The sequence below is a fragment of the Leucoraja erinacea genome, chromosome 36 (assembly GCF_028641065.1).
Source record: "Leucoraja erinacea ecotype New England chromosome 36, Leri_hhj_1, whole genome shotgun sequence".
NCBI classification, from domain to species: Eukaryota; Metazoa; Chordata; class Chondrichthyes; order Rajiformes; family Rajidae; genus Leucoraja; species Leucoraja erinaceus.
The window spans coordinates 10742703-10760549 of NC_073412.1; the positions used below are offsets into that span (position 1 = coordinate 10742703).

General features: G+C 46.2%; 1 protein-coding gene across 2 annotated transcripts in view; it reads left to right on the forward strand.

The window, feature by feature from the left end:
* Positions 1–345: 345 nt before the first annotated feature.
* The window catches only part of LOC129713551 (deoxyuridine 5'-triphosphate nucleotidohydrolase-like), a 30543-nt gene continuing 13041 nt past the window's right edge, over positions 346–17847 (forward strand). Inside the window, exons 1-3 of one of the 2 annotated variants that reach the window (XM_055662673.1) lie at positions 346–494; positions 7518–7692; positions 15993–16084. In XM_055662673.1, coding sequence (XP_055518648.1) covers positions 386–494; positions 7518–7692; positions 15993–16084 — 376 coding nt within the window. In that variant the 5' untranslated portion in view covers positions 346–385. Of the gene's footprint in view, positions 495–552; positions 693–7517; positions 7693–15992; positions 16085–17847 lie in introns of those variants that run through there. The other variant, XM_055662674.1, reaches the window with a different exon arrangement.

A 17847-nucleotide genomic window follows, 5' to 3' on the forward strand; every position in this document is an offset into this window, starting at 1 on the left:
CTGATTACACCGAGAGGGATACACAAAGTCGGGTCGGGTTACGGAAATGGACGAAGAAATGGCCCACGTTTTGCTCCGCTATGTACTACACGTCAGCCCATTGCATTTAGCAGGGGTGGACTATCTCGCTATAGGATCTTTGCTCTTGACTATGAAGCGGCGCATCGTTCACATTTCCCTGAGATTGGGTTTCCCCGAAGTTAAATGCGTTTGGTGAATAGATGCCTCGTTGCCGGGACCTTGCTCCATGAATGCACCGGGCAGGTCGCCGCTGTCCCACTAGCGAGTGCAGGAATGACCCAGTCGGCTTTCTACTCCGCCCCCGGCGCCTCATTTGACTCGCAGCTGCGGCGGCTCGAAGGTTGGCTGATTGCATCGACCGCCCATGGTTCCGGCTGCAGGGCTGCTCCGCCGCGCCGGCTCGGCCGCCCGGATCCGTGCTCTTGCAGGGGCGCTCTGCAGTTCGGCAGCGGTGCGGACTAGCTCCGACTCAGGTACCCCGGAGCAGCAGCCGCTCGCTACACTTTTCTCACATCAGCCTGGGCGACAGTGACAGTGCAGCGTTCCCGTTGCATTTATTTTAGCCAACAGTGTCTCCATCTTTAGGCTGCAGCGGATCCTGACTTCCGCCGTGCAGTGACAATATCTAATTTATTTACTTTATCCATGTCAGCGGCTGGAGAACGTGACAAGTGAGTGTGTCGTCAGGTGGATGTGGCCTGCAGACAGACATGTTTAACACATACATCGAATCCAATAGATTACAGGCCTTTAGACAGTTCCAGCTCCATTTCCAGCTGTTTTCCATTCCTAGATAGATACCTAGACAATAGGTGCAGCAGGAGTAGGCCATCCGACCCTTCGAGCCAGCACCACCATTCAATGTGGTCATGGCTGATCATCCACAATCAGCCCTAAGAGCTCTATCTAACTCTCTTTTGAATGCATCCAGTGAATCGGCCTCCACTGCCTTCTGAGGCAGAGAATTCCACAAATTCAAAACTCTTTGGCTGAAAAGGTTTTTCCTCATCTCAGTTCTAAATGACCCATCCCTTATTCTTAAAACCCGCTGAGTTTCTCCAGCTTTTCTGTGTAACCTTATTCTTAAACTGGTTCTGGACTCCCCCAACATCGGGAACATGTTTCCTGCATCTAGCATGTCCAATCCCTTAAGAATTTTATATGTTTCTAGATCTTCCTGTCTGGAAATTAATGGGAATAAGTGAAGGATTAAATGGGACAGGTGGGTGGGCGGTGGTTGGTTGGCACTGACTCAGGGCGGAAGGGCCTGTTTCTGTATTGTATGCTGTGACCCATTACAGCTTGGTCCACTGGCAAGGGTATAACGTCATAGTCAGAAAGTGGAAACAGGCCCTTCGGCCCAACTTGCCCACATCGACCAACGTGTCCCATCTACATTAGTCCCACTTACCTGCATTAGGCCCATATCCCTCTACATCTGTCCTATCCATGTACCTGTCTTAAACATTGCATTAAAAATCAGAAGGATCTGGTGAAGGGGGACCTGGCATGATATTTTGTAACTTTGTAAGCACCCTTTATGGGTGATTATTTACAATGAAAACAAGCAAAGAATTCCACTGTAACTTGTCACATGTGATAATAAAGTATTTATTCATTCATTCAAGGTGGCTCAGTTCAGAGGTCCAGGTAGTTTGTTAGCAGCCTGACCAACCCCATAGTCACTAAAACAGCCCAGACCCAGGAGTGCCTAGGGTATTTTAATAAGCTCTATTCTTCTGCCACATGCCTTTTGCTTGGCATCACTAGCAAAGGCCAGTATTTATTGCCCATCCCTGAGTGCCATGTGAATATGGTGGCCATCACCTAGAACCACCACAAATGCAGATACCATGATTAATGTGTGGTTAAAGGGGAGGAAATAGGTTAGGAGCTACCTGAATGTAAGACCAGTGAGGTTGTGCATCTTGGACCACAGATGGAGAGCCACTGGGAATTCTGATTTCCATAGTGTAGGAAAAATGGGAGTGTTGTGGTGATTTCCAAAGATATTAAATAGAAACAGATTGCTGTAAACACACAGTGGGTCAAGTACCATATGTGAAACGAGAAACAGACTTAACAGTTAAAATTGAAAGATCATCTTGGAAGTTCAGGTAAAATTGCTGAAAGTGTGCTTTGAGAACGGGTCAGAGGTGGGGAGGATGTAGAAAGAATCAGAGCCCAGGATTGAGGGACAGGTTCAAATATTGGAATGGATCCAGGCTCAAGGATGATTGGAAAAGCATGAGAGGTTATAGAGGTGGTAGGGATGGGAATAGACAATCGATAAATATAAATTGCAGGCCTTGAGGAGCTGTTTCACGTAGTCCAAAGCACCTCCCTCCCCCACCGCTCAGTAAACAGCATCAATTCTTCCCCGAGCCCAGACAACCCTGTACCAACCCCACCTCTGTGTAACACAGGCCACTCAGCACCAGCCCCACGGGAAGGCCGTTTCATCAACACGTGACAAATGGAAACCTTTCAGTCCATCAGCCGTCGCATACAGCACATAATCCTCCGGCATTTTCGCCTCCTTCAATGGAATCCCACCACTAGTCACATTTTCCCATTTTCACCCCTTTCAGCTTTCCACAGAAACCGTTCCCTCCGCAACTCCCTGATTCACTCATCCCTTCCCACCCAAACCACCCCCTCCCCAGGTACTTTCCCCTGCACCACAGGATATGCAACACCTGCCTGAGAGGAGGCTCCCACGACTCCATCCAGGAACCCTGACAATCCTTTCAGGTGAGACAAAGGTTCTCTTGCATCTCCTCCAACCTCATCCGTTGCTCTCGGTGTGGACTCCTATATATCGGCGAGACCAAGCGCAATCTGGGCAATCGTTTTGTTGACCACCTACGCATAGTCTGCTTTGGCCTACGCAATTATACTACAGAATTACCGATGGATAATCTTAGAGCAGAGTTCAGTGCCAAGGCACACTTGGAGCCGCTGACCCACAGCGCCAGAGACTCAGATTTGATTTAGACTTCGGGACCCGTCTGTGTTGAGTTTTCACATTCTCCCTGTAACTGCGTGGGCATCCTCCAGGTGCTCTGGATTCCTCCCACATCCCAAAGATGTACAGGTTTGGCGGTTACTTGGCCTCTGTAAATTGTGTGTAGAGAGTGGGTGAGAAAATGGGACAACAAAGAATTAGTATGAGCAGGTGATCGATGGTCGGCTTGGACCTGGTGGATCATAGGGCCTTTAATCAAATAGGAAAAGTGAAAACTGTTGAATGCAGCATGTTGCAGCATTCCAGAGTCAATACTGAGGTGGAAGATAAGGTGCTCGCATTGGGCTTCACTATAACTTTAGGGGGCCACAGACAGATGGGTCAGACTGAACGGAAGTGCTGAGGCTACAGGCAACTTGAAGCTCAAGGGCAGGCACTTGTTAGATGATGTAACTTCTTGGAGAATGTAATGGAAACGGGCCCTTCAGCACAGCTTGCCAATGCTGACCAAGCTGCGCTATTTACACTAGTCCTATATGCCTGCATTTGGCCCATATCCTTCTAAACTTGTGCTATCCATGTACTTGACCAAATACATCTTTTATATTGCAATAGTACCTGCCTCAACTATCTCCTCTGGCAGCTTGTTCTATATACCCACCACCCTTTGTGTGGTTTCCCCCCTGGTTTCTATTAAATCTTTCCCATCTCACCTTAAACCTATGTCCTCTGATTCTTGATTCCCTTACTCTGGTTAAACGACTCTGTGCATCCACCCTACCTATTCCCCTCACGATCTTATATACCTCTATAAGATCACCCCTCATCATCCTGCACTCCAGGAATAAAGTCCTAGCCTGCTCAGCATCTCCCTATAGCTCAGGCCCGAGTCCTGGCAACATCCTCATATATATATCTCCAGCTTAACAGCATCTTTCCTGGAACAGAACCAAAACACAATACTCCAAATGTGGCCTCACCAATGTCTTGTATACTCAGTACTCTGACTGACAAAGCTTTCTTGACCTATCTACTTGCCAAAAGCCTTCTTGACCACTCTATCTACCTGTGATGCCACTTTAGACAACTATGTACCTGCACTCTTAGATCCCCCTACTCTCCACCACCTAGTTTGCACTATTACCTCCATCAACTTGACCCCAAAACAACAGCCTCGCCAGAATCACTGCCGCAAGTAGATCTGTTAAAGCTGTCAAATACTCCATATTTGCTCCTCTCAGACAGCACCTCAGTGGTGACCTCTCATATAGAAATATAGAAAATAGGTGCAGGAGTAGGCCATTCGGCCCTTCGAGCCTGCACCGCCATTCAATATGATCATGGCTGATCATCCAACTCGGTATCCTGTTCCTGCCTTCTCTCCATACCGCCTGATCCCTTTAGCCACAAGGGCCACATCTAACTCCCTCTTAAATATAGCAAATGAACTGGCTTCAACTACCTTCTGCGGCAGAGAATTCCAGAGATTCACCACTCTCTGTGTGAAAAATGTTTTCCTCATCTCGGTCCTAAAAAATTTCCCCCTTATCCTTAAACTGACCCCTTGTTCTGGACTTCCCCAACATCGGGAACAATCTTCCTGCATCTAGCCTGTGCAACCCCTTAAGAATTTTGTAAGTTTCTATAAGATCCCCCCTCAATCTTCTAAATTCTAGCGAGTACAAACCGAGTCTATCCAGTCTTTTTTCATATGAAAGTCCTGACATCCCAGGAATCAGTCTGGAGAACCTTCTCTGTACTCCCACTATGGCAAGAATGTCTTTCCTCAGATTAGGAGACCAAAACTGTACGCAATACTCTAAGTGTGGTCTCACCAAGACCCTGTACAACTGCAGTAGAACCTCCCTACTCCTATACTCAAATCCTTTTGCTATGAATGCTAACATACCATTCGCTTTCTTCACTGCCTGCCACACCTGCATGCCCACTTTTAATGAATGGTGTACCATGACACCCAGGTCTCTTTGCATCTCCCCCTTTCCTAATCGGCCACCATTCAGATATAAGTCTACTTTCCTGTTTTTGCCACCAAAGTGGATCACTTCACATTTATCCACATTATACTGCATCTGCCATGCATTTGCCCACTCACCCAGCCTATCCAAGTCACCTAGCATCCTCCTCACAGCTAACACTGCCCCCCAGCTTCGTGTCATCCGCAAACTTGGAGATGTTGCATTCAATTCCCTCGTCCAAATCATTAATATATATTGTAAATAGCTGGGGTCCCAGAACTGAGCCTTGCGGTACCCCACTAGTCACTGCCTGCCATTGTGAAAAGGACCCGTTTATTCCTACTCTTTGCTTCCTGTCTGCCAACCAGTTCTCTATCCACATCAGTACTGAACCCCCAATACCGTGTGCTTTAAGTTTGTATACTAATCTCTTATGTGGGACCTTGTCGAATGCCTTCTGAAAGTCCAGATATAACACATCCACTGGTTCTCCCTTATCCACTCTACTAGTTACATCCTCGAAAAATTCTATAAGATTCGTCAGACATGATTTACCTTTCATAAATCCATGCTGACTTTGTCCAATGATTTCACCACTTTCCAAATGTGCTGCTATCCCATCTTTAATAACTGATTCTAGCAGTTTGCCCACTACCGACGTTAGACTAACTGGTCTGTAATTCCGTTTTTTCTCTCTCCCTCCCTTTTTAAAAAGTGGGGTTACATTAGCTACCCTCCAATCCTCAGGAACTACTCCAGAATCTAAAGAGTTTTGAAAAATTATCACTAATGCATCCACTATTTCTGGGGCTACTTCCTTAAGTACTCTGGGATGTAGCCTATCTGGCCCTGGGGATTTATCGGCCTTTAATCCATTCAATTTACCTAACACCACTTCCCGGCTAACCTGGATTTCACTCAGTTCCCCCATCTCATTTGACCCCCGGTCCCCTGTTATTTCCGGCAGATTATTTATGTCTTCCTTAGTGAAGACAGAACCAAAGTAGTTATTCAATTGGTCTGCCATGTCCTTGTTCCCCATGATCAATTCACCCGTTTCTGACTGCAAGGGACCTACATTTGTTTTAACTAATCTTTTTCTCGTCACATATCTATAAAAGCTTTTGCAGTCAGTTTTTTATGTTCCCTGCCAGTTTTCTTTCATAATCTATTTTCCCTTTCCTAATTAAGCCCTTTGTCCTCCTCTGCTGGTCACTGAATTTCTCCCAGTCCTCTGGTAGGCTGCTTTTTCTGGCTAATTTGTACGCTTCATCTTTTGTTTTGATACTATCCCTGATTTCCCTTGTTATCCACAGATGCACTACCTTCCCTGATTTATTTTTTTGCCAAACTGGGATGAACAATTGTTGTAGTTCATCCATGCAGTCTTTAAATGCCTTCCATTGCATATCCACCGTCAACCCATTAAGAATCAATCGCCAGTCTATCTTGGCCAATTCACGTCTCATACCCTCAAAGTTACCTTTCTTTAAGTTCAGGACCCTTGTTTCTGAACTAACGATGTCACTCTCCATCCTAATGAAGAACTCAACCATATTATGGTCACTCTTGCCCAAGGGGCCTCGCACAACAAGACTGCTAACTAACCCTTCCTCATTACTCAATTCCCAGTCTAGAATAGCCTGCTCTCTCGTTGGTTCCTCTACATGTTGGTTTAGAAAACTATCCCGCATACATTCCAAGAAATCCTCTTCCTCAGCACCCTTGCCAATTTGCTTCACCCAATCTATATGTAGATTGAAGTCACCCATTATAACTGTTTTACCTTTGTTGCACGCATTTCTAATTTCCTGTTAGATGCCATCCCCAACTCCACTACTACTGTTAGGTGGCCTGTACACATATCACAGCCTACAGGAGCTGCAGAGGTCCCGGCACACATGGCCATCCTGAAGACCATCATAATTGGCACCTGTTGGGGGGGGGGGGGGGGGGGGGGGAAGAGAGCGCGAGAGAGGGGGGGGCGGAGGAGGCGATAGAGGGGGGGCTGGAGGTAGAGAGAGAGAGAGGGAGGAGGAGGGGGGGGGGACAGAGGGAGGAGGAGGAGGGGAGGGAGAGAGGGGAGGAGGGGAGTGGGAGGAGGGGAGATGGGAGGGGAGAGGAGGAGGGGGAGGGGAGTGGGGGGGGGGAGGAGGGGGGGAGTGGAGGAGGGGGGATGGGAGGGGAGAGGAGGGGGGAGGAGAGGAGGGGGGGGGGGGGGAGGAGGGGGGGGGGGGGGGGGGGGGGCGGGGGGGGGGGGGGGGAGGAGAGGGGAGGGGGGGGGGGGAGGGGGGGGGGGGGGGGAGGAGGGGGGGAGGGAGAGGGGGGGGGGAGAGAGGGAGGGAGGAAGAGTGGAGGGGGGGAGAGGGAGAGGAGGGGGAGTGGAGGAGGGGGAGGGGGAGAGGGAGAGGGGGGGAGGGGAGCTATAGGCTCTTGAATTGAGGGAGAGGAAGCGGCTTGACAGGGCCCTCGGGCGCTGATTGGCGCGCCTAGGTTTTGGCGGGCAGTTTGCGCTCGCTTTCTCCCCGTAACTGACTGAGTCTCTCCCGCAGCCATGCCGACCTCGGAAACCGCCACCACCTCCCCGGCGAAGAGCGCCGCGTCCCCGCTGAAGAGGAAACCCGTGTCCCCGGTGAAGGCGGCCGTGCTCAAGTTCGCCAAACTCAGCGAGAACGCGCAGCGGCCGACCCGGGGCTCGGAGCGGGCGGCGGGTTACGACCTGTACAGGTGAGGCCGGGGCTGCGGGCGGGAAGGAAGGAGGGAGGGGGAGGGAGGGAAGGAGGGAGGGAAGGAGGGAGGGAGGGGAGGAGGGAGGGAGGGAGGGAAGGAGGGAGGGAGGGAGGAGGGAAGGAGGGAGGGAGGGAAGGAGGGAAGGAAGGGGGGAGGGAAGGAGGGAGGGAAGGAAGGAGGGAGGGAAGGAGGGAGGGAAGGGGAAGGAGGGAGAGGGAAGAAGGGAGGGAGGGAGGGAGGGAAGGAAGGAAGGAGGGAGGGAGGGAAGGAGGCCCCGATCCCCCACACACTTTCCTCCAGTCACGCTGCTGTCCCCTTTCCCCGGGGGTTTGCCTTGGTGTATTTATGTTTTCTTCTATTTCCTCTTCATGCTCTTACTTTAGTTTTTTGCCTCAATTGTTCCCATTTTACAGCATCAACCTTTTTTTACCCCACTCTTTAAAAAAAAATAGACGTATACTGAAGGTAGTAATGTTACAAAATTTTGCGATTTAAAAAAGAAATTTATCCCATCAGATAAAAGATAAAAAGAAGTTTAACTTGACTCCTAATTCACTTTCATATCTTCAGTATTAAAAAAGTTGTGGCCATTTTCATACTCGGAAATTAGCATCTTGTACTTGTTCTCTATTGCTTTAGCATTGACTTAACACAAAAGCTGTGACCGAGGACAGTTTAACTTTCTTAAAAATTAAGAGCTGAATGAAATTTTCAGTTATTATAGATTGAAATATTCTGAAACAAATATAAACCATCTTACTTGGATGATATGAAATTAAAGCATGTAATTAGTTAATTACCTAATTGTAGTTAATTACAAAATTGACCGTTGTGATGGAAATAGTAATAAACACTCAGACTGCCTTGAAAATAATTATCAAGATCAGAACTTTAATATTATTGTATTATATGCTATAGGTCCGTAACAGATAGGTAAATAAATTATATTTCTAACAATAGACCAAATCTTTATGGAGAAGATTAGTTGCTAGCTGGTACATTGGCATATCATAATCAGTAGCATCATTATACTCCTCAGATTGTAACCAATAAGCAACTCTGTACACCTGTCTGAAGAAGGGTTTCGGCCGGAAACGTCGCCTATTTCCTTTGCTCCATAGATGCTGCTGCACACGTTGAGTTTCTCCAGCATTTTTGTGTACCTTCGATCTTCCAGCATCTGCAGTTCCTTCTTGAACACTCTGTACACCTTGTTTTTCCTCAACTTTTCAATTTTGGCATTGTAAACTACAAGTTTTTGCTCCTCAAACCACGCATGACATGCCTTTCTGCCCACTACTTTCCCATTAAGAATGTCCTGTAGATTCCATTTCTTACGAAAATGTTTTTTTTTTAAAGGAGCCCAAGTATCCAAATAACAAACTAATCCCATTCACACAATAATTCACACTATAACATGATTTTTAAATCTCACTGTCATGAATTCATATGCCAGATGGAAGGAATTTGATGTTTAATTCCCATAAATTAATCTAGAAACATCCACTCAATATAATCAAAAAATACATGGAACTAAATTGCACAATACATGGAACTAAAACTGATATTTAGTATAAAAATATTGACTATGGGTAGACAATGACACAAAAAATGGACGATTTAGATGTTCTTATGAAATCTTTGAATTTGAACCCCATATCGGCAGGAAAAACACTGCCGGTTCGTATGGGGCCCAAATCACATTTTCACAACATAAAATTTGATTAGCCATCCCAAGAAGCAAGTTTATATGTAAAATAAACGACTTACCCGTTGTTTTGTCCCGTTCATGCGATCCGTCATGTTGTAGGCGTTAGAAGTCGCATTTTTATTTTAATCAAATCATTAAATTGTCTTGCGATTAACAAAAAAAAAAATCGTGAATCGTTGGATCGATTTTTCTTCATCTGCTAGCAGCCCGAGGAAGTCCGCCTCAGACAGGCAGGGAAAACGGCATTTTAATCCCGCCCGCCCCCCATATAGGCGCCAAAGTCACGCACATGGCCAATGGCAGAACTGCAGCGCCGCTGAAGGTAACTTTTGTAACATCGCTACTGAAGGCAAAACAATTTACAGGATTTACGGGGCCTTCAGACGCTGTTTTTCTTTCCATTCATTTTTACCATCAAAAGTTCCTGCTCGGGCTCAGCTCGCCAGAGGAACAGACTAACCCCTGCCCAGCATTGATCAATTAGAATCACAATGTCGTGGAAACAGGTCCTATCTGCATGATAGATCCTGTGCGTGTTATTTATACACACTGAACTTTTTTTTTCTTGTTTAAATTGTTGTTCACATTGTACTATGTTTACATATTCTGTTGTGCTGCTGCAAATAAGAATTTCATTGTTCTATCTAGGACATGTGACAATAAAACACTCTTGACCAATATGTCCCAGCTACACTAGTCCTATATAGGCTGTGGGCCGAGCATCAAAAATGTGTCTAGAAATAGGTTTTCGTGACCCAAGTCACCAAACTACATGAAGTTTTCCACAGATTTAGATGAAATATAATTGAGAAGGATGTCATAACTCGTCATTGACAAAAGTTGCACATTAATTAATTAAACTAATTAGAAAATGAGATCGGGAAAATAAGCGCCATCTAGTGGCCAATGCCCGTATTACACCATGAGCAGCCTATTTCCGTGTTGCAGTCCATTTAAATTATATTATTATACCAATATATATATATATATATATAACCTGTTAATATGAATGTTATCATATATAATTAAGTATAATTATATTATATAAAAATAATATGATGAATATAATTGTGAGTTTTTTTTAATGACACTTTCGCAGAGGTCCTGCTCCTGAACCAGCCTAATTAATGGGTTAGGGCAGTTCTTGTGGGTTCTTCCCTTTACTTAACCCCACTGACTGCCAAAGTGGGGAGAGTGGGGCTAACGGCCATAGTGGGACTGGGGCAGTGCCAGACCTGTAAGAGACCTGTCTTATTTCTGATGTAAATGTCACATCCTGGCCAAGAATCGAATGCTCTGATGTCTACTCGATGAATATTCATTTTAAGCTACAATGAGCCTATATTTTTGTTATAGCCCTCCCCCGCCCCCCCGATGATGCCTATTGAGGGCTATTACCTTTGACCTAAAAGAACCCTAAAAGTGTTGCATTGTTTATCTCTAGTTTGTGTGTGTGTCTGTGTATGCCTTTCAAACGTGTATCTGTGGATGTAAGTGTGTATGTACGTGTGGATGGATGTATGTGTGCATGTATGTTTGGATGTGTACATGTATGTCTGCGTGTGAATGGATGTGTGTGTGCGGATTTATGTATGCATGTATGTGTGTGTTTGCATGCATGGAAGTGTACGTATGGAAGGATGTGTGTGTGGATGTGCGTATGTATGTATGTGTGAATCGGTGGGTGGATTGTTGCAGTCATTCACCGGCACGCCATTATCATAAGTAATTCACTCATTGTTTAAATAATTTGACCAAATAAACAGTGAAATGATCCACATTAAAATAAAACTTTATATAATCATTTTTTTCCACAATTTATTTCTTTTGTGTACTTTGAACATTTACAAATTATGCAATGCGCTGGTAGGACATGCCTGCGGTCAGTGTGCTCGACAGTTGCTGTTTGTTGACTATGACTTGTCATGGATCGAAGCAGTCTCTTTGGGGCCGGCTCATCAGCTTCACCATCAGGAACTGCCTCTTGAGGTGATTCACCTGCTTCAGGCTTTTCAGCATCTTGAACTCAATTGAACGAGGCCAAAATGAGTATCCCGTATGAAAAGTAAAATAAATCAACATCCTCAAATATATCTTTTCATTTTTCAAAGTAACATCATATGACCATAAGTACTCCCTTGTAAATTGAGTCCTATCATTACCTGGCTTCCTTCTAGACTTTGCTATCGCTCGATTTATTGTTGTTATGTTGCAGAAGAACTCTGCATGATAACCCGGGATACACTGCTGCCTCCTAATAATAGAAGATAATATGCGTCAGGGTGTATTTTACATCTTTTCATGTTTTATATTATGTAAGACAATATCAACATATCAATGAGGAAATTAAACATGTATGCATGTCCAGGTAGCTGGGATGGCAAGTCTGCAAATTATCAAATTAGTGTTCATTAAAGCACAGTGCATGTCCACACAAAACACTTTTGTGTGGACAGGCTCTGAAGAGTGGAGGGGCAGAAGCTGCAGAAAAAAAAATCTCATATTACTTAGGTCTGCATGGACTTCAATTCATAAAATGTCAATCTCCTCTTAATGTCAATGAGACTTACACTGTAATTTACTGCCATAGATAAGACTTCAAGTTCAAGTGCAGGAGCAGAGGGTACAGAATAGTTAGAGAAAGAAACATCTCATAGTACATAGGACTGCATGGACTTCCATTCATAAAGTGTCAACCTCTATTTAATGTCAATGAGACTTACACTGTAATTTACTACAATTGATAAGTTATTTCAAGTTTAAGTAGAGGCTACAGAAAAAAAAAATCTCTTAGTCATTAAGCCTGCATGGACTTCAATTCATAAAATTTCCTAAGATTCCGGAAGTGGCGGCGCTGTTGAATTGCTGCGGCTTGCCTGCAGTCCGTCTGTTTTTACTTTTTTTTTTTTTTTTTTTTTGTCTTGTTTAGTTACATTTTTAGTTATTAGGCTGTGTTATGTGTGGGTGGGGGGGCTGAAACGGATTTCTGTCTATCCTTTCGGGGGAATGCGACTTTTTCTTGTCGTATTCCCCTTCTCTGCCTCTGTCTGCGCTGAGGCCTAATGGCGGAGCCGGCGGCCTCCAACCTGCGACCGACCTCGAGGCTCCGGAGGCAGAGCCAGCCAGGACCAACCAACTGGCCGTCTTCGAGCTGTGGCGGCGTTCGAGCGCTCCAGTGGCAGCGGCATCGGCGCTCGACGGTGCGGGGCGCTCCGGTGAGCGGCATGCGGCCCGGTGCGGGGCTGGCCCGGCGCTAGGCTGAGACGCTCCGGTGGCAGCGGCACGACTCGGCACTCCGGTGAGGGCGGCCCGGTGCGGGGCTGGGACGGTGCTGGCTGAGACGCTCCGGTGGCAGCGGCACGACTCGGCGCTCCGGTGAGGGCGGCCCGGTGCGAGGCTGGGGCTGAGACTCCGGTGAGGGCGGTGCGCGAGCTGGGATGCCCCGGTGGCAGCGGCATGACTCGGCGCTCCCGTGAGGGCGGCCCGGCGCGGGGCTGGGATGCTCTGGTGGCAGCGGCATGACTCGGCGCTCCCGTGAGGGCGGCCCGGCACGGGGCTGAGACGGTGCTCCAGCGGCTGAGGTGGCGTTCTGGCGGTGGCGACCTGAATCCGGGGCTCGGCCGCAGGCCAGTGGACGACATCGTCGGGAGCTTGCAGGTCACAGGCTGGTGCCTGTTTTCCGGAGCTCCCGTGGCAACAGCTGCGTCCGCTGGACTGGAGGGCGGCAGCTTCGACCTCCCCGGGCCGCGGAGCTTGAACCGGCCCGTTCGCGGAGCTCGGTGAGCCACGGGACTGATTACCATCGCTCAGTGGGGTATTGCCTCAGCGCAGAGGGAGAAGAGGAGGGAAGAGACAGTAACCCTAAGATTTTTGCCTCCATCACAGTGAGGAGGTGCCTGGTGATCTCACTGTGGTGGATGTAAGTTTTGTTTATTGTGTGTTTTGTTGTTTATTATTACATGTATGGCTACAGGCAACGACATTTCGTTCAGATCGAAAGGTCTGAATGACCAATAAAGGATCTAAGTAATCTGTTAATGAGAATAACAATAGGTTACTACCATAGAAAAACTAGTTCAAGTTCACATATCACCAATTCATTTCTACAGAAACATCAACCATTTCTGACCATTTCTCACTGCAATGGAAGCCTATAAATTGCGATTGATATCCCTCCGTTTTTCTCCCGGGGCCTGAAAGGTAAGATCTAAAGTCTGAATTTTCTTGTTGGGGCCTGAAAACGGCTGCTACAGATGGCACTATGTACACTATGCCCGCGGAGATGATCCGCTGCTCCGCGTTCGCGAATCGGCCGCTTCTTAATTGAGACCGCGGCTTCACTATACCGCGAGTACCTAGGCCCCGCTGTCGGATCACTTTTTCCCAGTAAGTTATCGCAGGCAGCTCCGAGATTAGCTGTTAAAGACTTATTACTCTACAACAAGCTGGCATTAGTGACAATGTTTAATTGACTGTGTTATGGATACATATAGTTTAGGCCCTCAACTTTATGAATGAATGAGTGAATGAATGTTAATTAATTTAAGTCCATACAGATAGATTTTCATAAATTCAGACTTTAGATCTTACCTTTCAGTTAGAGTTAATTCCTGGCTGTCTTATTTGTGTTCCAGCACCTCAGCAGCGACTTTGCTTTCAAGGCTTTCTTCCACTTAGCCTTTCTCACTAAATTCAATTACCCTGCTGCAAGTTTCCACGACATGTGTTCCACAGAACAACAAATCGGAATCTCCAGTAAAACAGGCATCTGTAGAGGCACCCTCAGCCATTTTGTGTGCTAGCCTGAAGCACAGCGCGTGATTGGCCCACTGGCAGACAACTAAATGTTAAACGTGCTTTGATTGGACTAAAAATTACCGAGGTTTTTCCGGTTTTCCTCTAATTTAATTTAAAAAATGTGCAAGTCTTGATCATGACGAGTTTCAGGGGTGATTTATATAATTTTTTTTTACACAATATGTGAAAATTTCATGTAGTTTTGTGACTTGGGTCACGAAATTGTAGAATAAAGCTCCTCGGCCCACAGCCTACTAAACCTGAGGTACACAAAAATGCTGGAGAAACTCACCGGGTGCAGCAGCATCTATGGAGCGATGGAGATGGGCAAAGTTTCAGACCGAAACCTAGCCCATCTCCTTCGCACCATAGATGCTGCTGCACCCGCTGAGTATCTCCAACATTTTTGTGTACCTTCGATTTTCCAGCACCTGCAGTTCAATCTTAAACTCTCTAAACCTGTCCTATCCATGTACCTGTTCAAATGTTTTGTACATGTTGTGATAGCAGTTTATCATACTGTAATAATTGTAGTTTAGTCATTACACAATATAGGCCATTCTGCCCATTCATTCTATGCTGGCCCATAAAACAAACTGGTTATCCCATTTCCATGTGACCTATTCTCTCTCCTGTGCCCACCCTCTCAATTCTGCCGACATGTAGACAAGGAACTTTTTTTTTTTTTGCAGCGGCTGATTAACCTACTAGAATGCACACCTTTGAGATTCTGTTTCTGTAGGGGTTTTGTTTCCCTTTACTCCACTTCGGGCCCAACTGCCCGAGTTATTCTCTCCCTTGTTGGAGGGTCAAACGGCCACCACTCCACTCGAGTGATTTCCAAGAGAGAGAATACAACAAAAGGGATTCCCCTAGGTTCTAGACCTCGGAATTATGGTGGGATATGATAAAAGGTTGAATTGACCAGAGTGTGCTGATGAGAGAAAACAGAAACCAAGATGGACTCAAAGCAAGTCTAAAATTTACAGGCTTTATTAAACAATGAGAAATCGAATCTCACCAACACTACATAATACGTGGCTAAACTTATGCTTTAAAATAAGACTATGGACGGAAAACTATTGGGCACGTCGTAAAACTTACTTTACACAATTTTACTTGCAAGTATTCTCCCCCTTTCCCTTTCTCCTCTCAACCTCCTATTTCGGGAACTTCACCAGGTCACCGGGATACTTACAGCTAGGTCGATCGGTTGGGCTCACGAGCCGTCCAGCAGAGCAGAAAGAGAGCGAGTTCTGGCTTGACTCCGGCTTTTATACCTGAGTTTCCTTTGAAACCCCCAGGTGGTCCTCTGGATAAAAGGGTTCTTTTGATGATTCCCAGTTTCGATCTGGCATGAACAATAGGCTTCTGATGATAAGGGGTTTGCTGATGTCATGATCCCTCAGCCTGATAGTTATCCCATCGCCTGGATGGGCTCCCATTGTCCCGATGGATGGGTCATCCACGATGGTGATTGTGCTTGCTGCTGGCCTGTTTACCACCGTCTGCTGAGGCACGGTACCTTCCTTTGTGTTTCCAAGATAATCTCGTTATCTCCGTCTCAGCCTTTCCTGCCCACATCATTCAAATTGTTGTGTGATGCCCAAGTCCACAGGCCAGACAGGTTTGAAACTTGAAACTGATTCTTTCTTTGTGGATTGGGGGGTTTTCCGTTGCAGCCAGCAAATCTGTCTTTTTAAAATGTCAATGTCCTTATCCGAGTTCTTCCATAATTTTGGAGGATTTGCCCCAATAACTTACATTTAGTTCTATTGATGTTTTGCAGTGCCTATGATTACGTGATCCTTCCTCAGGATAAAGTTATTGCGAAGACTGATATTCAAATTGCACTTCCTTCTGGATTCTATGGCAGAGTGGGTAAGTGTTTTGAATAAAGTTCTATTTTTTTTCTCTCAAGTTTTTCTGACCTTTTAACTCTTGAGTCCTCCAATGTATTCATTAATCCAAAACTGAGATTGTGCAAAGGTTTACTTTTATATTGTTGAAAAGGTCAGCTCAATTGCACAGCTGATAGAACTACTGCCTCACAGTGCCACAGACCCGGGTTCGATCCTCACCATGGTTGCTTTCTGCATGGATTTTTATGTCTCCCTGTGACTGCAGGGCTTTCCTCCTGGTGCTGCAGTGTCCACCCACTTCCAAAGATGTGCACATGTGCAGTTAATTGACCTCTAAATTGCCCCCCAGTGTGTAGGGAGTGAGTGAGAAAGTTGGATGACATAGAGCTAGTGTGAACAGGTGATTGATGGTCAGTGTGGACTTGGTGGGCCAAAGGGCCTGTTTCCATGTTGCATGTCTAAACTAAATTAAGCTAAATTGACCTAACAGTGTTCAGAATTACTGCTCCAGGCCAACTGTGCTCCATTGTGTACAGGTGGCATGAATGATTCCATTAATTAGACTTCCTAAGTCGCTGCAGCCGACAAATTCAGCCATGATCACATTGAATGGCGGTGCTGGCTCGAAGAGCCGAATGGTCTACTCCTACATCTATTGTCTAAACTCGATTTGCCACAGGTCGGCTACGGAAACGGATCTGTCGGCTGGGCCAGTATTCCAGAGCCCCAGCAGTGGGAGACGAATTTGACCTGCCGATTGGCGAGGAAGTCTCAATTAGGTTGAGATCGACCGGCCGAGGTGTCACATTTTTGGGGGGGGACTTCCGAGGGAGATCTCAAATGCACTCTCATAATTTAAAGAGGCGACGGACCACCAGTTGCTGGAAAATCGGTGGTGAACTATACCGCTTGTTCCCATCCTGGTCGCTTTTGGCTTTCTGTAGAGACCACTTCCTCTTTAATTCCTTGGTTTAAACACACCTCTTCTCCCCCCCACAAGTTACTTACCCCTGCAAACACAAGATATGTCAACACGTGTACCTACTCCTCCTCTTGCATTTCCATCCAGGGACTTCCAGGTGAGAGAGAAGTTCACATACCCTTCTTCAAACCTCATCTACTCCATTTGGTGCTTGTAATGTGCCCTCATTTACATTGACTTGAGCTCAGTCTGACTTGGGCCTGCAGGATCTCCTGGTTGCTAACCATTTTGACTTTCATTCCCATACCAACCTTTCTGTCCTTGGCTTCCTGTATTGTCAGAGTGAAGCCACAGGCAAACTGGAGGAACAGCACTTCATATTGGTTAGCTTACAACCAGGTGCTATGAATGTCTCGTCATCCAACTTCAAGTAATATCTCACCTTCTCCTTCATTAAACCTAACCCACCCCCCAATCTGTTGTGCTCCCAGTCTCCCAACTCCATCATTCCCCAAACGTCATGCTCCTATCCCCTCCTTGGCACATTTTCCTCCCATCCCTCAGTCATCCATTTCCCCATTATTCCCCTTTCCATTGTCCCCTTCCACCCACATAGCTTCCTCCCTGCTTTACAGTGCAGCAATCCGGAGAGTGGTGGCGCAATTAACAGCTGCGGCTCGCATAGGAAGTCGTCTGTATTTGCTTTTTGTTAAGGTTTTTTTTTGTCACAAAAATTTGGCTAAGTTTTAGTTTGAAGATATCTGTTGAAATGTGGGGGGGGGGGGGGTCTTGAAGCATGTTGTTTTTTGTATTTTCTGTCGGGGGAATGCGAAAGGTTATTTTTCTTGTCGTATTCAATT